This window comes from Pristis pectinata, chromosome 11 (assembly GCF_009764475.1).
Source record: "Pristis pectinata isolate sPriPec2 chromosome 11, sPriPec2.1.pri, whole genome shotgun sequence".
NCBI lineage: Eukaryota > Metazoa > Chordata > Chondrichthyes > Rhinopristiformes > Pristidae > Pristis > Pristis pectinata.
In genome coordinates, this window is record NC_067415.1 from 10,145,333 (window position 1) to 10,169,473 (window position 24,141).

The following is a 24,141-nucleotide window of genomic DNA, read 5'->3' on the forward strand; positions in this document are numbered from 1 at the left end:
TATAGGCATGAAAATTAACTTGCGTTTAAAAAAGTGCTTGAAATTAAATTTGAAATATTGGGATGTAAAGAAAATCTATTGGAAATCTGAAGGCAGGGCTGGGATGATAGACACATTCTTCAACAGTCTGTAACATCCTGCAGAGTCAATAATCCACTGAGTTTCTTGAATGAAGGAAAAGGTTGATCATAATTTGATGTTAACATAAATAGAAAAAGCTCCATGCAGTCAATGCTTGCATGCTTGGCAGTGTAAAAGGGTTAAGCTTCTAATCACCACTGTAGCACAAATTAAAATAATTCAGTGTTGTCAAACAGAAGACATCCACAGAGGTTTTTTAAGTGGCAGCAGAGTCAATCAGGGCAACAAATAGGGGAAAGAGGGGAGGAAATGGGACTGAGTGAAGCACTGTACAAGCCAGTAAAGGCTTGATGGGGCAAATGGCCTCCTGTGGTTTTCCATTTTGTATTCACAATGTTGAAAATCCTAGACATTTTAGACATCCTAGAGGTTTTTTGTTCTGAATTGGTCTCTATTAGACCATGAGACATTGCAGCAGAATTAGGCCATTCAGACCATCGAGTCTGCTCCGCCATTCAATCATGGCTGATTTATTTTTCCCTCTCAACCCCATTCTCCTGCCTTCTCCCCGTAACCTTTGACGCCCTTACTAATCAAGAACCTATCAACCTCCATTTTAAATATACCCAATGACTTGGCCTCCACAGTTGTCTGTGGCAATGAATTCCATAGATTCACCACCCTCTGGCTAAAGAAATTCCTCCTCATCGTCGTTCTAAAGGGACATCCTTCTATTCTGAGGTTGTGCCCTCTAGTCCTAGACTCTCCCTTTAGATCCTTTAGTCAGAGACTATACAGTGAGATTCACACGCTATGGTAGCTTTAATTGGAGCAAAGCTACATGTTTGTAAGTTTTAACAGTTCCATACTTAGTATTTTCATATTATTTTATATCATAGTATTTTCATAGTAATTCCATAGTAGAGCAATTGGAAAATAACTCTTCCAGGTCTGATATAAAAACAAAAAGAAAAGCTGGAAATATCCAGCAGATCAGGCGGCAAATGTAGAGAGAAAAATATTTCTGCTAGATAACATTCACATTCATGAATTCCTTCCCTCTCCACAATTTTGCCTTTAAGACACACATTACCTACCTCCGAACAAGCTCTTGTTCACTTCACCTTTCCTTGTGGGCAAGCATCATTTGTTTGATAACACTTCTGTGAGGCAGCTTGAGATGTCAAATGTTAAAGCTGCCATAAAAGTCGTTGCTGCTTTAGTATTTTGTTGTTGTTGTTGGGTTGCTGTTATTTTATTGTCATTTCCTTGTGGTTGCATTCATTTACTTTTGTTTGCTGTTGCCATTTTGTGTTGTTCTTGTGGTTTTGTCACCATTATGTTTCAGTGTTGCTGGTTTTGCATGGCCATTATTTTATTGTATGTTGACAATCTTGGTTCTTTGTCCACAGATGCTGCCTGGCCAGCTGAGTGTGACATTTCCAACATTTTCTGTTCTTACTCCAGATTCTTAGCACACATGATTTCCACAACATTTTGTTTTCCTAAGCTGGGTTCCTTTCCTTAATATTTGCAAAAGATCCATTTCACTGTGTGTTTTGATGTACAAGTGACTAATAAAGATATCTTATATCTTAAATCAGGGAAGCCCACCAATAAAATCAAGATTATTCATTTTAATGATTATCCAGAATATTATGTAAAAGGGGTATCTTTATTAGTCACACGTACGTCGAAACACACAGTGAAATACATCTTTTGCGTGGAGTGTTCTGGGGGCAACCTGCAAGTGTCGCCACGCTTCCGGCGCCAACATAGCATGCCCACAACTTCCTAACCCGTACGTCTTTGGAATGTGAAAGGAAACCAGAACACCCAGAGGAAACCCACACAGACACAGGGAGAATGTACAAGCTCCTTATAGACAGCAGCGCGAATTGAACCCAGGTTGCTGGCACTGTAATAGCGTTACAATAAAGGCCAACTGTCTCTTCAGACGTTAAGACCATTCAACTTCTTACATTATTCACTAGACTTAACCAAGGGGGTCATGGGCCAACAAATTATTTAGCCATTTCATATGCTGCCACTACACTTTTAAAAAAATAGCCTTCATCTTCTGAGAAATCTCACGTGGACAGTTTCAGTTTGCCCGTCCAAAAGGAAGAATGTTGAGGGCAGCACAGTGGTGTAGCAGTTAGTGCTGCTGCCTCACAGCTCCAGCAACCCAGGTTCGATCCCAGCTTTGGATAACTGTCTGGGCAAAGTTTGCACATTCTCTCTGAGGCTGTGTGGGTTTCCTCCGCATGCTGCAGTTTCCTTTGTATGTCCCAAACATGTGCCAGTAGTGTTAGTCGGGCTACTATAAATGACCCATTAGTGTAGGTGAGTGTCAAAAGGGGGGAGCTGATGGGGATATATAAAAGCTCAGAGTTCAACAGCAGCTTCTTCCCCTCTGCTATCAGGTTCTTAAACCCACCTGAAAAATCTTAAGACGACCTCAGACTTTTTTTTCCTCTCAAACGTTTACTAGTGTTGTTGTTCATTTTACACACATCTAAGTTATGTTTATGTTAAGTTTATGTTAACATGTTTGTCCTCATCTTATAATGTACTGTGCTGCTGCTGCAAAAAGCTAATTTTGATGGCATTTATACCCTGCGTACGTATGCCTATGACAGCATTAAACTTGAACTTGCGGAGGAAGAAAAAAGGGGAATGTGAGTACTAACCCAATGTAACTGCACTGTGTAATGAATTGACCTGTACGATTGGTATGCAAGACAAGTTTTTCACTGTACCTCGGTACAAGTGACAATAATAAACCAATACTGGAATTGCTCCTTTGGGAGCCAGCATGTATCTGACGGGCCAAACGGCCTCTTCCTGTTGTTATATGAATAAATGACTAATTGTCACTCTACAAGCTTGGAAAACCCAGATGTGGAAGCACAAAGCTGAAGATGCCCAGTTTATTAGGGATGGAGACACAAGAGACTGCAGATGCTGGAATCTGGAGCAATAAAACAATCTGCTGGAGGGACTCAGTGGGTCGAGCAGCATCTGTGGTAGGAAAGGAACTGTCAACGTTTCAGGTCAAAACTCAAATGTAGGTCCCGACGCAGGATTTCAACCCGAAATGTCGACAATTGCTTTCCTCCTGCAGGCGCTGCTCCGTCCGCTGAGTTCCTCCAGCAGAAAGTTTATGGGGATGTTCTCGGAGCTTAACCTGGTGAAATCTATGCTTAGTCCGCTTCATCCACTCAACTGATGAACGACAGGGTTATCTAGTTTAAAGGGAAGGAAGACTGTCATCAGTCCTGGCATTGCCGCCCTCTATTTAATGATTTCTGACCCGTTTATCACAGCTGGAAGGTTGATTAACTCTTACGAATGGTAATGTGCATCTCCTCCATTCACATGGCCTGCCCATTGGCAACTGACCCTTGAACCAGGACAAGAGTCAGAGTCAGAAACAGGCCTTTCGGCCCAACTGGTCCATGCTGACCAAGGTTCCCATCTAAACTAGTTCCATTTACCCGCAGTTGGCCCCTCTCCCTCTAAACCTTTCCTATCCGTGTACCTGTCCAAGTGTCTTTTAAATATTGTTAATGTACCTGCCTCAACTACTTCCTCTGGCAGCTCATTCCATGTAATGATCACCCTCTGGATGAAAAAGTTGCCCCTCAGGTTCCTATTAAATCACTCCCCTCTCACCTTAAACCTATGCCCTCCAGTTCTTGATTCCCTAACCTGGGAAAAAGACTGTGCGCATTCACCCTACTTATACCCCCCGCCATGATTTTATACACCTGTATAAAGCCACCCCTCATTCCCCTACACTCCAATGAAAACAGTCCCAACCTCTCTCCATAACTCAGTCCTTCAAGTTCCAGCAACATTCATTGACAGATTCACAAAGTTACCCCAGACAACACAACAGCTAGGTCACAAGCCAACATTACTAATGCTGTTTCCTGTGCTGGGTTCAAGAATTATCAGTATTGGAAATGAAATTCTCACATTTATTCTTAGCATCTGAAATCCTTCATGATCTGAAAAACTTATTTCTCCCCTTCCTTCCACTTCACCCAAAGTAGTTGTAGGTAAATAAAAAAAAATTCTGTCCTCCAATCTCAGTGATAGACCACAAATTGGAGTGTTCCTGAATTCACTGGCACTTGTGCAAAATTTATTTTGCTGAGATGTTACATGCAAACAAAGGCAAACATAAATCATGTGACTGCCTTCTCAATTATTATGGCTGGAAATTGAATTTTTAAGGTGGGGGGGGGAAGAAATAGGTCATGGGGCAGAAAAATATAGTGCACTTAAAATAATGTAAGAGGCCTGAAGTACACCATTCCACCCAACGTAGAATTAACCTAGAACCCTCATGAATGTCCCCTTCACATCACTCCCCCCTTCCCCTCCCCTCCCCCCAGCACCAAATCACAACGGAACTCCACAGAAAGATCAAAATTATTCAATTTATGAAGAATCCAACAAATTTACACTCAGATACCAAAAAGGCAAATGCAAAGCACTCCAGGTCTTTGAGTAACAATACAGAGTAGAAATTAGTTCTGTTGTATCTGTTAAACATGAAACATAGAACACATGCACACCGAACAGAGCTCCTGAAATTCAGTTCCACTGAAGACAATTAAACAGTTCAGAGTTCCATGAGTTTGTAGAATGATACAGCACAGAAAAAAATCTCTCTGCCCAACTCATCCATGCTGACCAAGTTGTCTACCTGAGCTAGTCCCATTTGCCTGCATTTGGCCCATATCCATCTAAACCCTTCCAAATCCATGTACCCGTCCAAACGCGTTTTAAATGTTGTAATTGTACCCGCCTCTACCAATTCCTCTAGCAGCTCGTTCCATATACGCACCAAGCTCTGTATGAAAAACTTGCCCCTCAGGTCCTCTTTAATCTTTTCCCTCTCACCTTAAACAAATGCCCTCTAGTTTTATACTCCCCTACGCTGGGGTGGGGGGGGGGGGGAAGACTGTGAACATCCACCCTATCTATGCCCCTGTTGGATTCAACTGTTTTAAGTAGTTTTTTTTAAACATGTATAGTGTTTAATACACCTCAAGTGGCTGCACAAGGAACGGCCACTTCCTAGCTTATTGGTTCGTCCATCAGGTGAAATAGGTGATTTCTCATTGGTTGGTTTGGCCACAGATATCTAATAGGTTTCCTGATTGGACTATTGTTAGCTAAGGAGTACCTCTTATCTTTGGTATAAAAGGTATTGTTTTTTGTTAATCTCTCTCTTGCTCTCTTCCCCCAGCCCTAGCTTATTTTAGTTCCTTTGTCTCGGCTCATCTCCCAGTAGCAAAGCTAGTGCCGTGTGCTCTGTGACTGTTTTAAACTTTTCCAATAAAAGTCTGTGAAGCACCAAGTTGTTTTCAACTCATTCTTGGACTCCTGAAAGAACCTGCAGATTCAAAAATAACCGGATCTAACACCCCTCATGATATTATAAATCTTGAAGGTCATCCCTCAGCCTTCGTAACTCCAGGGAAAACAGTCCCAGCCTAACCAGTTTCTCATTATACCTCAAGCCCTCCAGTCCCAGCAACATCCTTGTGAATTTTTTCAGCACCCTTTCCAGCTCAAATCATATCCTTCCTATCATATGGTGACAAGAACTGCACATCACATATTGATTGTAAACAAGAGAGAGATTTCTCCCATTTTTAACAAACATTTTGGCACGACATGTCTTAGGATGATCACTCAAATGTATTTAAGAAAAAAAACATTCTGTAAACTACATGTTACTACAATTCCAGCATCATGAACTCTAAACCCTTCCACTGTGCACTTTCAACTTGCTCCATAATACTCCTCAAATCTAAAAAAAATCTAAAAGTTCAAAATTTAACAGAAACAGCTCAAGTACATCAATTAATTTACAGAAAAAAAGACGTGCATCATACAATTGTCTTACTGTATAAAAGGCAGCTGTTTGGGGACACAAAAACTTTTACAAACATCTTTAAAAGCAAATGTGAAAATAAAACCCACATTTCTAAAATCAGGGCCATTTCTAAAACAAGATTAAAATCATTAACAAATCTGAAGCAGAAAGACAAGGGAGTGTACAAGAGATAAATCTGAAGGAGAATGTCACGTGTCTCGTTGGACAGCAGCCATTTGCTTCCAGATATTTTTCCCCCCAGCAGCCATCTTCTAGTTATTGGTAACAGGCTGAGATTGCAGAAGAGTACTATAAGCTGAAGAACATAAAAAGAAACTGGTTAATGGATTTGCACCAAATACCGATGGCGAAAATCATTTAAGGCTTCCTGCTCCTTGGAACTTCATCTAGACAGTCAGAAAATCATATACACAAGTGGAGAATAGGAGGTTCTTCCTGCCTCTCACCCCTTACCAACTAACTGTGCATAGTTTATTCCATCAGTAATATCAAGGGAAAAAATATTTGACTAATCTGCTGAGGATGTGACTAGCACAACAGACAAGGGAAAACCAGTGGATGTGGTCTAATTGGATTTCTGGAATGGCTTTCAATAATGCCCAGCACAGGAAGCTGGTTAACAAGGTTAGAGCAGGCACGGTAGCGTAGCAGTTAGCGTAACGCTATTACAGCGCCAGCAACCCCGGTTCAATTCCCGCCGCTGTAAGGAGTTTGTACGTTCTCCCCGTGTCTGCATGGGTTTCTTCCGGGTGCTCCAGTCTCCTCCCACATTCCAAAGATGTACGGGTTAGGAGCTGTGGGCATGCTATGTTGGCGCCAGAAGAGTGGCGACACTTGCGGGCTGCCCCCAGCACATTCTCAGTAACGCAAAAAGACGCATTTCACTGGGTGTTTCGATGTACATGTGACTAATAAATATCTTAAAAATATCTAGAGTATTAAAATTGGGGGTAATTACTGACCTGGATTGAGAACAGGTTATTGGATAAAGCAAAGAGTGGGAATAGATAGGTTGGTGGGCTACTGGGTATCACAATGCTTGGGTTCCAGCAATACAAAATTTATATCAATGATTTGGCCTTGGGGATGAAATGTCACATTTCCAAGTTTGCTGGCGATGCTAAACCAGGTGGGATTGAGAACAGAGGAGGATGTAGAGAGACTTTAAGGAGTTATGGACTTGGTGAGCAACCGGGTAAAAGGTAGAGCTGATGGAATGGACAAAATGGGAGGTCAGTCACTTTGTCGAATACAAACAGAAAAGCTGTTCTTTATTTAACATTTTGTTCATTGTTAAGAACAGCACCTCATATTCCACCTGGGCCGTCTACCACCCAAAGGCATGAACACTGAATTCTCTTGTATCAGGTAACCTGCTCCCCTCTGTCCTTTTCTTTCTCTTTCTGATCTACACAGATCCCCCCCCCCACCTCTTCCTTTCCAAACCCACACTCTAGCCCCCCATCACCCTGTTCTTTCCCCTCCCCCCACCTTCTCCATCTGCCAATCGCCCACACACTCCTCCCACTGGGTCCACTCCCCACCACTGTTCCCGTCTGTCCACCATCCCTCCCTTATTTGGTTCCATGCTCCGCGTTTCTGTGGATCAGAGCCACAGGAACAAGGGAAAGAACCAGGAGACATTGATCAGTTGGGATTGAGCACAAATGTAAGGAGGTTATGCCTCAGTCACCTCAGAACCTGGTGATGCCCAGTACTGGAATACATTATTGGTTTTCTTATTTAAGAAACATTAATATGTTGAAAGCAGTTCAGAGAAGGATCACCATCCTGTCTGGAATGGGTGAGTTGTCTTACAAGGTTGGACAAGCTCAGCTTTTATCTGCTGGGAGCTTAGAAGAACAAGAGGAGTCTTGACGAGGTGGATGTCGAGACAATGATTCCCCACGAGAGAATCAAGAACTAGGGATTTAAAACATAACTCGATTAAGACAGAGGAGGCAAAATTTTTGAAGGTAATGAGTCTTTGGGACTTCTTTCCTCAAGAGGGAAGCAGAGCCTGAATATGTTTTTCAGACAGATACGATAGTGGCATTAAAGAGGCTTCTTGACATGCAGAGAATGGAGGGATATGGACCATGTGCAGGCAGAAGGGATTAACTTGGCATCATGCTCAGCACAGACACTGCAGGCCAAAGGGCCTGTTCCTGTGCTGCACTGTTTCATGTTCAGAGGGTGGTATGTATATGGAACAAGCTACCAGAGGAAGTGGCTGAGGCAGTAACAACATTTGGATAGGTACACGGATAGGAAAACTTTAGAGAGATATGGGTCAAACTGGACTAGCTTAGATGGGCATCTTGGTCGGCATGGATGAGTTGGGTCTGTTTCCATGTTGTACGACTATGACAGAGGTAGTTAGGTACTGGTAAACAAGTGGATGAAACGTTATCACAGGCAGACAGGAATGCAGTGTAGAGATTACAATCAGACCAGTCATGGTCTTAATAAATGGAGAAGGTTTGGGGGCTGAATGGTGAATTAGTAGGCCATGTATGTGATCTTGAATGGGGTGGGGTGGTGTGGAAGCCCGTTATACTCACTGTACAACTGAATACATACATTGAGGGTCCTCTCGTTGGCCCTGAACATTATCCGGCTTCATGTTCTGCTCGCCAGAGTTCCCTGGTGAAATAAGACAGGATAAAATTGGAGGTGAAGCAGATGACTTGTACTTCCTCAGGCTTTTGTTCTGGGGACAGCAATTGTCACGAAATTACTTGCATTGATCGGGCAGGCATGGTAGTGTAGCGGTTAGCGTGACGCTATTACAGCGCCAGCAAACCTGGGTTCAATTCTGGCCGCTGCCTGTAAGGAGTTTGTACGTTCTCCCTGTGTCCGTGTGGGTTTCCTCCGGGTGCTCCGGTTTCCTCCCACATTCCAAAGACATATGGGTTAGGAAGTTGTGGGCATGCTACGTTGGTGCCGGAAGCGTAGCGACACTCGCGGGCTGCCCCCAGAACACTCTATGCAAAAGATGCATTTCACTGTGTGTTTCGATGTACATCTGACTAATGAAGATATCTTAACTTCCCTGCTCCTGTGATCCTACCTGTCAAGCTAAAACACAACTTCTTCTTTTGGTAGAGAACGTAGCTAGTTACACCTCCTGCCAAGGACAGCAGAACACCACTGATAATACCAGCTAAGGTACCATTTCCGCCATCTATATAAAAATAAGTTTTGAGGCAAATGAATTAGTTCTTAAAAAAGATACGATTTGCATTATTTCTCAGCTGAAGGAAGATTTCCAGTAGAGCAGTGCACAAGTCCAACACAAGGTGGCAGCAAATGCAAGTTTACAAGCACAACTGCATCTTTTAACATTAAATGAAACGAAAAACTGCTTGAAATCTGAAACAAAACAGGAAATGCTGGAAAAACTCAGGCCAGACAGCATCGGTGCAAAGAGAAACACAGTCAATGTTTTGGTTGGGAGAAACATTTCTGACAAAGGGATGCAGACCCCAAAACATTAACTGTTTCTCTTTCCACAGATGCTACCTGACCCGTTGAGTTTTTCCCCCAGCATTTTGTGTTTCTGTTTCATCTATAACATCAATTCTCTCATTAATCCATTAAAACTCTTAATGCTAAGGTTAACTTCCTAAGTTGGTGCAGATGATAGGTCTGCAATTCAGTCACATTGGAACTTACACTTAGAAAAAGAGTCAGAGACACTGGACACACAGAGACACAAGAAATTCTGCAGATGCTGGAATCTGGAGCAATTTGGAGGAATTCAGCAGATCAGGCAGCAAACATGGAAGGAAATAAACAGTTGATGTTTCATCAGGACGGGAAAGGAAGAGGGCAGAAGCCGGAATAAGAAGGTGGGGGGGGGGGGGGGGGGGGGGGGGGGGGGGGGGAGGGGGAGGAGCACACACAGGCAGGGGATAGGTGAGCGAATCTGGGTGTGCACATGGTCGAAGAGCTGGAGAGCAGCAGACATCACAGAAGGGGAGCAGCGAGAGAGGGGACAGAACTCCCGAAGAGAGGGAGGAAAACTTCTTGACATTGGACAAGTGAGTTGAAGAAGACGGTGATAGATAGTGTGTGATAATGGACCTCCCTGGAGGTGAGGCACAAGCTGTGGGTGCAGCAAGACAACTCGGTCGTACTTGGCTCACTGGATGGAAAGGATCCATCCCAAAGCAGAAGAAACCAAGGAGAGGTCTCCAGGAACAACTCCAATCCCCTCTCCTCACACAACCCACTCACCAGCTTCCCCTTGATCCACCGCCCATTTTTAACATTGGCCTTAACACCGAGGGACTTCACCAACGTGGGAGTGTCATCGATCGTCTTGTTTTACCCCTGGTCTGTGAAAGGCAGTATACTCTCTACACCAAGGAGGACCCCAGTAATATTTTGAAGGCCTTGCTGGTTGAAATACACCATCAAAGCAACCCTCAGGATTCAGTAAATTCTCTGACCCAGCTGCACAAGTCAACATTAATGCTACACTGGGGCAGGCAACACAGATATTCTTTGGTCAGGCATCCCTCTTAAAAACCTGGTTAATGTGGCAATAAATTGAACAGACACCCACTCCAGCAGTATGTAGATCCTGAAGACAGCAGGTGCCCTTGTATTCACATCACACAGCCAATGTTTAAACATTTTTATACAAAGTTATGCTTACAACTGTACCTTGATTGCTTCCTTGGTTTGTACCTGGAAACAAAACAAAAAGGAAATAAAATTAGATCTTCCCAGGAAGGAAAATAAAGGTGGCCAACTATATTGGTAATTGGTTTAATATTGTCACATGTACCGAGATACAGTGAAAAGCTTTTGATTGCATGCCATCCAGACAGATCACTCATACACAAGTACAAGGTAGTACAAAAGGAAAACAAACCAGAATGCAGAATATAGTGTCGCGGTTACAGAGAAAGTGCAGGGCAGGTAGACAAATAAAGTGCAAAGGCCATGACGAGGTAGATTGAGAGATTAAGAGTTCTCCTTTATCATACAAGAGGTTTGTTCAAGAGTATTATAACAGCAGGATAGGAGCTGTCCTTGAGCCTGGTGGTGCGTGTTCTCAAGCTTTTGTACCTTCTGCCTGATTTTGGGGGGAAGGGGGAGAGGGGAGAATGACCGGGGTGGGAGGGGTCTTTGATTATGTTGGCTGCTTTCCTGAGGCAGCAGGAAGTGTAGACGGACCCAATGGAGGGGAGGCTGGTTTGCATTATGGACTGGGCTGTGTTCAAAACTCTGCAATTTCTTGCGGTTTTGGGCAGAGAGGTTGCCATAGCAAGCTGTGATGCATCTGCATAGCACTGGAACATCACAGAAATCACAGGCTACAGCACAGAATGAGGCTATTTGGCCCAGAGTCCATCCTGGCTCTGTGTCAGGGAAATCCAGCTCGTTCCACTCCACCATCATCCCCAGTGCCCTCCTTTCAGTGATTGATCCAGCTCACCTTTGAATGCATTAGTGGCACCTATATCCCCTACTTCCTCCTCCCCCTCCACCAAGACATTCCAGACCCCAAACACGTCAATGTTGATCTAATAGGGTGGGCAGCAAGTTCATCACAGGTCATTTTTAGTTCATTGGACCAATCACCTTTATTCCAGGCGTTCTTGCTTTCTGACCTACTGTTGAATGGGAACAGCTTTTATCCACTTTCTCTTGACCCCTCGCGGTTTCAACCACCTCCAAGCTGAACCACCTCAACTTCTCCAGTCCATCCACAAACCTATAAAGGTCCTCATCCCTGCAGATCTCCTCAGGAAAGCAGCCAGCATAATCAAGGACCCCTCCCAACCCAGTCATTCTCTCTTCTCCCCCCTTCCATTGGGCAGAAGGTACAATAGCTTTAGAACATTCCACTTGACACATCCCTGTAGATCTCACCTGTACCGTCCAAAGCCAATGCGGAGATGAGGAGAAACTACTTTTCCCAGAGGGCAGTGAATCTGTGGAATTCTCTGCCCAGGGAAGCAGTAGAGGCTACCTCATTAAATATATTTAAAACACGGTTAGATAGACTTTTGCATAGTAGGGAAATTAAGGGTTATGGGGAAAAGGCAGGCAGGTGGAGCTGAGTCCACGGCCAGATCAGCCATGATCTTATTGAATGGCAGAGCAGGATCGACGGGCCAGATGGCCGACTCCTGCTCCTAATGTAATAGATCTTCGCCAAAGTTCAGTGCCCATAACCAGACAATCCTCCAGCTGCGGTGATGCAATGTCTTATTAATGTTCATCATGTGATTGATGCAAGTAGTGAAATAGTTCACCTACTCACTGTAGAACAATGCTCAAATGAAAAATGGAAAGAGGTGGGAAGGAAATGTTTGCCATTCCAGTCACAGAAAACAGGCAGAACAAAGCTTCCACAGACAACTGTAAGCAGTTAACCAAAACAGCAACGTACCTCCTGAACGACCCCCTGAACGGCCTACACAAAAAGAAAGAAAATCCAGTCTAACAAAAGACATGAATAGTAGGTTTGACCCAATGTTACTTACTGAACATTTGTTAACTGACAATATCTACCACCATCTCCCTGACTGAGCAGACTCAATGCCCCAAGAGGATGCATCATGAAATGCCAAGTGTAGGTCCGCACATGCAATGCAGCGAGATCTGTTGACAGTTCTCACAGCAGAGGCAACAAAGGCAATAATAAATCGACAATGTCCTTAAATGGACTGACTGACAAACATTGGAAGATTTAGGCGAGGTTAGAGGGGAGGTGGTTTGAATAAAACACAGACACCACTGTAGATTGATCGGAGGAACACACACAAGAGCTGGAGGAACTCAGCGGGTCAGGCAGCATCTATGGAGGGAAGTGAACCGTCGATGTTTCGGGTTGAGACAAGTCATTCCGTCTCAATTAACCTCTGTAGGGCAAGGGAGCGGGACTAGAGACACAAGACTGCAGATGCCGGAATCTGCAGCTACACAAGTATTGCTGGAGGAACTCAGCAGGTCGAGTAGCATCTGTGTGGGGGGGGGGGGGGAGGAATTGTCGATGTTTCAGGTCTAAGAGTGGGGATGGCTGTCATAAAAGTGAGGTGCAGTTGCAAGACAAGAGCAGGTGGATGGAGCCTGTCAAAAAAAAAAGATAGAACAAGGTGGAAGGAGGGGAGGGTGAAGGTTGGAGATGGCTGCTGGAGGGAGAGGAGCAGGAACACAAAGGGCTAACGTTGCTGGACTCTGATAAGTAAAGGAGGTGAGCATGGGAACCATGAGGAGAGATGAAGGGCAGGTGGACCAGATGTAGGGAGGGGAGTGGTGGGCAAAAGATGTGGGTGGATGGATGGAACCAGGGAGGAGGGGGATGAAAATGGGTGATGGTCTGCTGAAGGTGGGTATGGGAAAAGGGGTAAAAGAAAAAAAACGTAAAAGATTTATTGAAAGAAAACACACCAGAGGTGAGGCTTACCTGAAATTGGAAAATTCAAATGTTCATACCATTGTGTTGTAGGGTGGGACTAAATCAGTCTTACATAGAACTAGTAGGGACTCAACAGGCCGAACAGCCTCTTTCCATTGCATAACCATTCTGAGCCTTTGTTGTAGTGCCATTTTCTAAAGAATGCATTTGCTTAGTTGTACAAGAGGGGAAACAGTGTGGACTTCCAATCTAGTGAATGTACCAGTGTGAGAGGATGGTGGTAGAAACAATACCCAAATCTTAAAAAAAAAGTACAATGGGGACAAATTGCAGTGCATAGCATTCAATCAAACATTAAAGTTCAAGAGAAATGCAGTTACAAATGTTTTTTCTTTCACAAAAATCATTCACAGGATTGTGCCCTTCCGTTTCCTTTTTCCATCAAGTCATGGAGTTCGTGAAGCCTAGAAATATTCCCTTCAACCCTTCGCCCATTTTGGCCATCAAGCATCCATTTACCCTGATCTCATTTTATTCTTCCCACAATTCCTCCCCCCCCTCCAGATTCTTTCACTTGCCTAAATAAAGGACAACTTACAGCAGCCAATTAACCTCCCACGCTGTACATCTTTGGGAGTTGGAAGAAAGCCATGAAGTCACAGGGAGAACGTACAAACTCCACACAGACAGCACCAGAGATCAGGATTGAACCAACTCATTGAAACAGTGAGGCAGCAGCTCTGGTGGCTGCACCACTCTGCCACCACAAGATTCCTTGGAGCCAACCTTAAAAATTCTTTCCCATTTTAATTAGATCAATCTTTCAAAAGTAATATTCTTGGTAAATCAGCACCACTTCCAAAGCCCAATTCCTCCATTCTAAATTGCAAGACCAGAATGGAATCCAGCTCAGGTCAGTCATGACAAAGGTGATACATAAAAGCAGGTAGTAACTTTCTTCTTTGACTTCAAGTTTTCTGGGGGTTAAAGCCAGGATTCTGTTAGCTTGCCGCACATGGCGAAAAAGGGTGGTGAACCTGTGGAGTTTTTAAACCACAGAAGTTGGAGGAGAGTGTAGAGATTTGTTGACACAAAAACAAATGGGAAGAGCGAAAGAATAGTGTAACTAGTTTATTATTGTCACATATACCAGATACAGTGAAAAGCTTTGTTTTGCATACCATCCATACAGATCAGTACAAAACACAAGTACATCGAGGTAGTACAAAGGGAAAAGTAACAACAGGATGCAGAATGTAGTGAAAAGAACATTCTTAAAGTCTTAGAATTTAGATTTAAAAGAGTAGAACGATTATAATAGATGGAATGAATAGATCTGCTGAGAGCAGTTTGCCTGAGGTACATGATAAGGGAGCTAGGGTTTTACTCATTGGAGAGAAGGAGGATGAGAGGAGACATGATAGAGGTGTACAAAATATTAAGAGGAATAGATAGAGTGGACAGCCAGCGCCTCTTTCCCAAGGCACCAATGCTCAATACAAGAGGGCATGGCTTTAAAGTAATGGTTGGGAAGTTCAAGGGAGATATCAGAGGAAGGTTTTCTACCCAGAGAGTGGTTGGGGCATGGAATGTGCTGCCTGGGGCGGTGGTGGAGGCAGGCACATTGGTCAAATTCGAGAGATTACTAGATAAGCATATGGAGGAATTTAATTTAAAATACAGGGATATGTGGGAGGAAGGAGGTTAGATAGTCTTAGGCGAGGTTTAAAGGTCAGCACAACATTATGGGCTGAAAGGCCTGTATTGTGCTGTACTGTTCTATGTTCCATGATCATGGCCAATTCTCTTGAATGGTTGAGCAAGCCTGAAGGGCCTACTCCTATTCCCATTTTGTTTTTACGTCCATTAGCTAGCAGTCAGTGTGGAAACCAAAATATCTGCTCCACCACGACCTCTAGTTCTCTGGCATTAAAAGGAAGACGGACTTGTCTTTCTTGAATGCACATTGAACTCCTTTTGCAACGACTTTTCTCACTTCCATCGGCACCTTCCTATTGGTGAACCCCCAACCTGTAAACTTCATCTACCCAAAAATTAGTGTTCAAAATAGGCAGGGACAGATGTTCAACTTCCCCAATGCACCTTGTATCAAAATCTCCTGAAAATCCACCTCCCAAATGACAAGTGCTCCCAATGCGCAACTGAGCAACAAGCTGCAAGTCTAGCTTGTACCTCCTGATTAAGATGAGTAACACGGGCAATAAAATCAATTAAAAGGCCCCGACAATAGAACAGTGCAAGCAAAGGTGAAAGAAAATTGGCATTGTTAGAGATGCAAACTCCAGATGTAGCAATGAAGAGGTCAGTTAATGAGGGAGTTGCATTGAGTATAATTTTTTAATTTTATGTTGGAATTGGGCTTGAGTGACTAACACTCATGGTCTGGATGACGTTAAAAATTAAAACACACAGCCCCAAAACACACTCCAGGTTAAATTTTCCATGAAAGTAGTTTCCCCGTCTGAAATCCAGCATTAAATGGATTCTCAGTATCCAATAAAAGGATTTGGAGAAATATTTGTAAAAAGCTCATTTGGTGGCAAGAATGCAATAAGTGTTATATTTTGGCAAGTGGCACCAATGCATTTAAGGGGGAGTTAAATAAGTCAAATGATGGAGAAAGGAATGGGTTAGGTCAACAGGGTAAAATGGCGGGAGGCAGTGTGCGTGGAGCCTTTTGTCTTGTGCCAAAGTCCAGCTGGGATAGCATTCTGTCAACCAACCAGGCAGCCCAGATCAAGCAACAAACAGGAATGAGAATCCTGGTGAGTTTTCCTCCGTCCTGCCCTAGCGGTGATCTGAGTGGTGCTTTCACAACACCAGAAGGAAATTCCAGAGGAGCTGGAGAGAACTAGTTGTCAGTCATAATAGAATACAGGTCTTCCTCAACTCAAATTTTAATTGTTAACGCTACCGACTCTGATGTACACGTCTTCAATTTATAAAGCTATTTTTCGCAATGATGAAAAGTGTGCCAGCAAAATACCCACTACTTCACCCAGCCTTTGATTTATAAAATTTCCCTTTGAAACATTTTAACTCATCCCTTCCACAAATCGAGGAATGGCAGTACACATTTTAACCACAGTACTCCAAACACTCCCAAGTTAATTAGAATAACTTCCACTTGTACATCAGCTAATGTGTTACCATTTAGAAATATACCGAGTTAACAGAGGTCATTCAGACACAACTAAGACTGAAACTGTTACCTGCAGAATCGGTCTTGTCAGGTTTGTAACCTTCATCTGCTGCAGCAGCAAGATCATCGTCCCCAAACTGACGACCTGAAAGATTAAAGGCAGAAGATGAACACACAAGAATCAACAAGAAATGTTTCTTCTGCAGAATAATGCAACTACCACTGGGAGATTAGGATAGGGTAGATGTGGAGAAGATATTTCCTCTTGTGGGAGGATCTATAAAATAGAGGGTTGTCCATTTTAGGAGGAGTAGGGCAAATTTTGTTTTGCTCTTGGAGGGTCATGAGTTTTTGGAATGTTCTTCATCAAAGGCTGGTGGAAGCAGAGTCTTTAATGTAGAGTCAGACAAATTTTTGATTGAGTCCTAAATTAAAAGAGGGGCGGAAAGGAGGGTTGACAGGAATGCAGAGGTACAAATCAGTCACAAATTTGATTGAATGGCAGAGCAGGGGAGCAGAAATATTTATAAGAAGCCTTCTCTTGCTCTTAACTCATATCTATGTTCATACAGCAAGGTTTGTCACAAACCAAGACAGCTGTCATACTAGTTAATTACAACCATTTAAAGTTGACACAAATTCATTGAGGTAGAGGCCAGATATCTTAAAAGAAAAAACAATGAAATGCTTTGCACAGCCCAGTAGAGCTAAGGCCTTTCCCACAGGAGACTTTCCTGGGCAGGTATCATGTACCCCAGATGCCCACTTAACTCAGAAGGGGTAGCTTGAATCCTTTTCCCTTATAGGCTGCTAATGTTTCGTGGATAACCTGCAAATACCAGATAAGCACTCCTCAGCAGCAGAAGGCATTTATCCAGGTTAATGGACAGGGAATGGACACTGATAAAATTGGCACGTCCCAAAAGATCAACACTACTACTAGTCCCAGGTTAAAACAAAAGTATAAAAATGTGCTTGCTATAAAAGGGAGTCATATGCACTGAATGCTCAACGTACACATGGTGGTCAATTATGAAATTAATGCTTCGAAAACAACTGCTTCAGAGGGTTAGTGTCAACCACAATGGTGGGTTTGGAGAAAAACCAGGTGAACTTTTACAACTAGCTTCCCCAGTTGACGTTTCCCCAGTTGCCAGGGTGGGATTCAAACTCATGGCTCTCAATGGTTGAGGCATTCCAGATGCTACTCCCAACTCCAGAAGCAACTGCTTTTCTTCAGGCTCAGGAATGGAGCAAGAAAAAGAGGGGAATGGGCCATATAAGGGCAGACATGGTAGCGTAGCGGTTAGCATAACGCTATTACAGTGACAAAGAGACCTGGGTCAATTCTGGCCTCTGTCTGTAAGGAGTTTGTACGTTCTCGCCACGTCTGCGTGGGTTTCCTCCGGGTGCTCCGGTTTTCTCCCACATTCCAAAGATGTACGGGTTAGGAAGTTGTGGGCATGCTACGTTGGCGCCGGAAGCGTGGCGACACTTGCAGGCTGCCCCCCAGAACACTCTAAGCAAAAGATGCATTTCACTGTGTGTTTCAATGTACATGTGACTAATAAAGATATCTTATTAACTCTCCAATCTGCTCTGCAACTCAGCAAGGTCATGACTGACCCAATCTTGGCCTCAACTCAGTCCATCCCACTCAGATGAGTGTCCAAGCTGTAGCCAGAAACTACCAATCCTGGACCATCCTCAACAGCCACCACTGGGTCCAGAAACCAATTCTTTGGGAAAAAGACTCCTTGACTGGGACGGATTGCCACTATTAAACAGTGTAGTTCGTCAGATTTTCATTCTCTCAATTTCTGCAGTTCTTTGCAAAACAGTCCAAAATGTAGAGACAAGGCAGGAGAATTAGAGATGGCAGATAGATTACAGATCAGTTTTTTCTCATACACACCAGGGTGCAATGAAGTTCCTTGCTTGCGTGAAGAGCTCAGGGAGTAAACAGTGCACGTGGTAATAATAAATACAGCAATGAGCGCAAAACGGCAGAATGTTGCACAGATTGTAGTGCAAAGAGAAATGCTGAAGTGACAATGATGGAATAACCGAGAGAGGCAGAGTTAAGAGTCTGGGAATGTGGTAGCGTCACCGGAAAGTGGGTGTGAAAAGAAGCGATTGATTCAGAAGTCTGACAGCAGTGGGGAAGAAGCTGTTCTTGTGTCTGGTCGTCCGGGCTTTCAAGAAGGTAGAAGACAGAAATGGGAACGGCCAGGGGTGGCGGGTATCCTTGACGATACCGTTAGCCTTCCTGAAGCAACGCACCGTGAAGGTGGACTGGATGGAAGGACGTGACGAGCCTGCGATGGACTGGGCTGTGTTTACCGCCCACTGCAGGTTCTGTCATGCATGCGAGAGAATGGGTTACAGGGAAGTTAGTGGGAGAAGGAGACTGATGAATTGCTCTGAAAACCAGCACATGCCATTCAGCCCAAATGAAAATAAAAATGTACAAGCGATACTACTATTGGACAAATTCTGACATACAAGTCAAAAACATTATAACCCTAACATGCTCACAAGTCAGCAGATACTCAGCTCAGTAATACACTAACAATCAGAAGGCCTTACCTGACCCACCACCGCCGCCGCCTGGCTTATGAGGAGCCTTTGTTGGAGTGTACTTGTCTGTCAGAGAAACAAGACTACAGTTTAACGATTTGAAATCCAGTCTCAAGTGCAGATTAGATAGTGCTATTGTATCATCTCCCACAACAAATATTGGTGAATTTGAGTTAAATTGTGCCCATCACTTTAGTGAATGTGTGTTGTAGCAGTTACACACTGTACTCATTTAAACAATAATGTAAAGTGTTACAACATTTGGACAGGTACGTGGATAGGTTTAGAGGGATACGGGCCAAAAGCAGGCAAATGGGACTGGCTCAGGAAGATACCCTGATCTGCATGAACAAGTTGGGCCTGTTTCCAACTCCATAGCTCCGCACCATTTCCAAAATGTTATTCCACTTACTCCGACAGCATTAAATTTCTAAAGCCACACTTAGTGGCCAACGTTAATTTTTTACCCTCTAATGTTTGATTCAATCTGAAGCCAAATCAACACCCCGGTTTACAAGAATAATGAAACACAATGACCTCCCTAAACTTGGGTAAACTAAAAGTAGGGAAGTCAGCACCTGGATTCTTGACTGACTGTATGTCATCGGGCAACACACAAGCTGGGGTTTACCCGGATAGTAGCAGACTGTAGCAAAACTCCAATACTCCACTATCCAACCATTCACAAATCCCAGTGGTTCAGTAACTGGCTAACATGTGAAGTCCACAATGTCCACTCACCATGGCCCCAGTTCCTGCTCTCCCCTTGAACTCGCCTGGTTCTGTTGCCCACCCTCCATTGCAACTTACTTGGTTCCATTTCCCACACTCTCTCTAAGCTTATTGGGTTCACTGAAATGTTCCTCTAACACCTTTTCAAAAGGCGAATTGAAAGGTGTGTTGGAGTATTAAAATGACATCTGATTATCCGTAAAATGTACTAATCTAGCACTAAAGTCCTGAGCATGCTGGATTTACAGTTTTACAGTACAAAGCAGAAGCTCCACTTTGTTTTGAGCTCAAGAACAGAGAAGTGTCCAGCTCTCTACAAACTACCCTTAACGATGTCCTTGTGCAGAAAAAGCCCCAGAGGTAGTTACAATCCTTCCAAAGTACCACGCAGCTCATACAAGATTGGCAATCAAGGCCGAATACCAGACATCTCCCAATACCTGAGAAGACAAGGAAAACTGTTCTTCAGGATTTATTGGAGTAAGGGATTGGATTACAAAATGGGAGTGGTACCCTATCTGTCCCACTATGTGCCCCAAAGAAACTGAGGGATTGGGATACTTGTACCACAATTACATGACATACGTGGCCTATTTTAGCATGCCATGAAGCTTTACACAGCAAAATCTCCCCACCCCAGCTACATGTTGTCCACTTAAAGGGTTTCCCCTTGAGATTAAATGATTTACTGTAAAGGTTAAATAACAATTCGCATGAGTCAATTTGAAATAGTTGTACCTACCTTCACCATTAACGGCATCATCCAAATTAAACCCATCATCTGAAAAGAGAGTGAAGATGAAGTGAAGTTAACAGTGTTTTGGAACGTCACGGAAGCGATTAGACAAGCTGGTGTCACACTCTCCACAAACTACCCTGAATGGTGTCCTTGTGCAGAAAAAACCCCCCCCCCAGAGGTGACTGCAGTCCATGCACTCACACTCAAGATTTGCAAACACAAGTATCCAAATGAGGGACAGGATGTGGAAGAGCCAACTGTGGGTGGGGCTTATAATGGGCTGAGCCTTTCTCCTGGGTCTTCACTTCCCCCTGCTCCTTTGATAATGACACAAGAGACTGCAGATGCTGGCATCTCCAGTTTAAAAAGAAAAGGATGCTCAAAGAATTTTTCCCATTATTGAGTGATCCAATACCAGTGGGCATGCTTTTAAGGTGAGAGGGGTTAGGGTTCAGAAACAGATGTGAGGGGTAGGTTTTTTACTGAGAGAGTGGTGGATGCCTGATAGGGTGCCAGAAGCAAATTCATTGGGGGCTTTCAAGAAGGGCTTGGATGGGCACGAATGAGAGGAAAATAGAGGGATATGGGCATTCTGTAGGCAGGAGGGAATAGCTATGATGGCACAACATTGTGGGCTGAAGGGCCTGTTCTGTGCTGTACTGTTCCATGTTCGAAGAACTCTGCAGGTCAGGCAGCATCTTCGGAGACAAACATCTGTCCATGTTTCGTGTTGAGACCCTGCATTAGGACTGGAGTTGTAGGGCATCAACCTGAAAGGTCAACCATCCCTCTGTCTCCACAGATACTGCTCAACCTGCCAAGTTCTTGTTTTCAGCTCCTTGGATGCTTGTCCATGGTCAACCACTAATCTACTGACATGCCCCAAACCACTTGCCTGGGCATCTCCCCGAGCTCCTCCCTTGGGTTCAGAATGCCAGCATAGTCTCCCAGCCCTGCGCCAGCGGACGGCCCCCTGCCGACAGTGATCCGGCCAACGGAGAGGATGAGTTTCCTCACCTCGTGCACTGAATGGTGGAAGTGCAGCTTAAAACTACAAGTTGCACTCTTCCCCGCACCCCTTGATATCCAACCCCTCAGCGTCCCAGAGACTCGACTGCCAGGCACGTGACACCACAAGGCCCTGGTGACCCTCTTCCCATCCTGAAGGAGACTGGGAGTAAAGCCAGCTACATCTGATCTGCCTCTCTAACCTACAACCAGTGCCTTGTTCCACAGGTAATCCCAGTCATCACAATGTAGAGGGTTAGCGTAACGCTATTACAGCGCCAGCGACCCGGGTTCAATTCCCTCCGTTTGTACGTTCTCCTCGTGTCTGCGTGGGTTTCCTCCGGGTGCTCCGGTTTCCTCCCACATTCAAAAAGACGTACGGGTTAGGAAGTTGTGGGCACGCTACGTTGGTGCCGGAAGCGTGGCGACACTTGCGGGCTGCCCCCAGAACACTCTACACAAAAGATGCATTTCACTCTGTGTTTCGATGTACATGTGACTAATATCTAAACTCACTGTAAACTTGACAAATGCTGAATGCTCCTTTTATAATAGAACATAGAACAATACAGCACAGAACAGGCCCTTCAGCCCACAATGTTGTGCTGACATAGCTAATCCCTCCTACCTACAGAATGCCCATATCCCTCTATTTTCCCCTCATTCATGTGCCCATCCAAGCCCCTCTTCAAAGCCCCCAATGAATTTGGATAATGTTTGGATTGGCCTGAAGAATCCAGCATCAGCCTCTACTGGGACTACTAGGATTGCACTCTCTGGAGTCCATGGACAGGTGCATTTGCATATCCTGTCCAGACCCTCCAGGTACATTGCACACATGTGCAGACAGATATGTGCAATGGTGTCAATGTACATTGAGTCCCTCGAAATTAACTTGCTAAATACATGGCACCTTAACACAAGGTTCCCACAACAACAAGACCACCTTCTACAGGAGGTCCATAGGAGGGGGTCTGGCTCCATTGGCAGCCAAATCTCCTCCCACAGATGTTTCTTCCCAATTCCACACCCCCTACCCACCTCTCATCGTTGGTCTCCTTCCAGTTTATCCCTTGACCCCCCCCCCCCCATTTCCTTTCTCGCTCCCACCCAACCCAATCAACACCCCAATCTACACCTACTCTCCTTGGCCCACTCCCACCTCCATACCCAAGCCCCTCTGCTACATCTCCAGGACCAGAGTCCCTCCAAACGTTCTGGACCAAACATGCTGTTTATTGCACTGCGATTTCTAAGCAAACGTGCTCAAGTTGAGGACTCAAGCATCTAATCAACTCCTTTCCTACCAACTGAGCTTCTTGACCAATGATCAGTCATAGCTTAGGGCTGGTACTTCTGGGTCGAATCCCAGTGCCGGGCCAATGTACAACTCCATAATGGGAGGTGTAGTCTTTCAGCCAAGTCATTAAACAAGGAGGTCCCATCAGTCATCTGAGAGGGAAGATTTCACAACGCTGTCTGAAGACCAGGAGAGCCCAGTATTTGGTGTCCTGAACAATAATTACTCTTGAGCCAACACTACCAACTCAATCACGTTTATTCCTCGTTGTGATTTGTAGGAGCTTGCTGCATTTCCTAGAGTGATACAGTAGGTAGTGCTACCATTTCACAGCTCCAGCAACCAGGTTCGATCCCGACCTTGGGTGCTATCACTGTGGAGTTTGCATTCCCCCCCCCCCCCCCCCAAATGGGTTTCCCCAGTTGCTCCTGTTTCCTCCCACATCCCAAAGGTCAGTTGATTGGCTACTGCAAATTATCCCCACGGGGTGACAGGAGAATCTGGGTGGAGTCCATAGGTGTGAGAGCGAGAGAGCGAGAGAGCGAGAGCGAGAGAGCGAGAGAGCGAGAAGGTTACCAGGGAAATGGGTGGGGGAAAATGGGATTGCTTGGAGAGCCATCATAAATTCAATGGGCCAAATGGCCTACTCCATTGTGTAAGTTATAAGAATTATCAAACGCACAACTTTGACCTCAGGAGAGATCATGAAAAGGATCTTTAACACAAGTATAGATGGAACATGCAAATATTGCCAAAATACCACAGAGAGATACAACTTACAATCGTCTTCCTTCTTCTTTGGATCAGTAGGTACCTTGGGATCATCAAAATCTAATGCTATACACAAAATAGAAGAGAGAATGAGAACATCTGAATAAAAGTACCATGCATGCTGAAAAGGCATCAAATCAAGGTTGTCAAAAATGCAGGAGCCCAGTGACATTGGATGGCAGTTCAATAACTCAATTCCAGAGTCAATACCAGCCTCCAAAGATGAGTTTGAATGCCACCATAGCAAATGGATAATTCAATTACTCAAAATTTTCCAGAGCAGTATCAGTGACGATGTATATGAATCCAGTGCATTGTCACACAAACCCATTGGGCAAAGATGACAGATTTCCTTGAGAGACACCAGACAGCAGATGCTGGAATCTGGAGCAACAAAAATCTACTGGAGGAACTCAACAGGTCAAGCAGCATCTGTGGAGTGGGGGTGGTGGTGGGGTAGACAGGA

At 44.3% G+C, this 24,141-nt stretch overlaps 1 protein-coding gene across 1 annotated transcript in view; it reads right to left on the reverse strand.

Annotated features, from left to right (window-relative positions):
* Positions 1–4,514: 4,514 nt before the first annotated feature.
* The window catches only part of LOC127575921 (CD99 antigen-like protein 2), a 72,079-nt gene continuing 52,452 nt past the window's right edge, over positions 4,515–24,141 (reverse strand). Inside the window, exons 4-12 of the mRNA XM_052026159.1 lie at positions 23,685–23,741; positions 20,600–20,638; positions 19,135–19,191; positions 16,616–16,690; positions 12,414–12,437; positions 10,676–10,699; positions 9,075–9,188; positions 8,585–8,647; positions 4,515–6,296 (exon numbers count right to left, since the gene is read on the reverse strand). Coding sequence (XP_051882119.1) covers positions 6,253–6,296; positions 8,585–8,647; positions 9,075–9,188; positions 10,676–10,699; positions 12,414–12,437; positions 16,616–16,690; positions 19,135–19,191; positions 20,600–20,638; positions 23,685–23,741 — 497 coding nt within the window. The 3' untranslated portion in view covers positions 4,515–6,252. The remainder of the gene's footprint in view (positions 6,297–8,584; positions 8,648–9,074; positions 9,189–10,675; positions 10,700–12,413; positions 12,438–16,615; positions 16,691–19,134; positions 19,192–20,599; positions 20,639–23,684; positions 23,742–24,141) is intronic.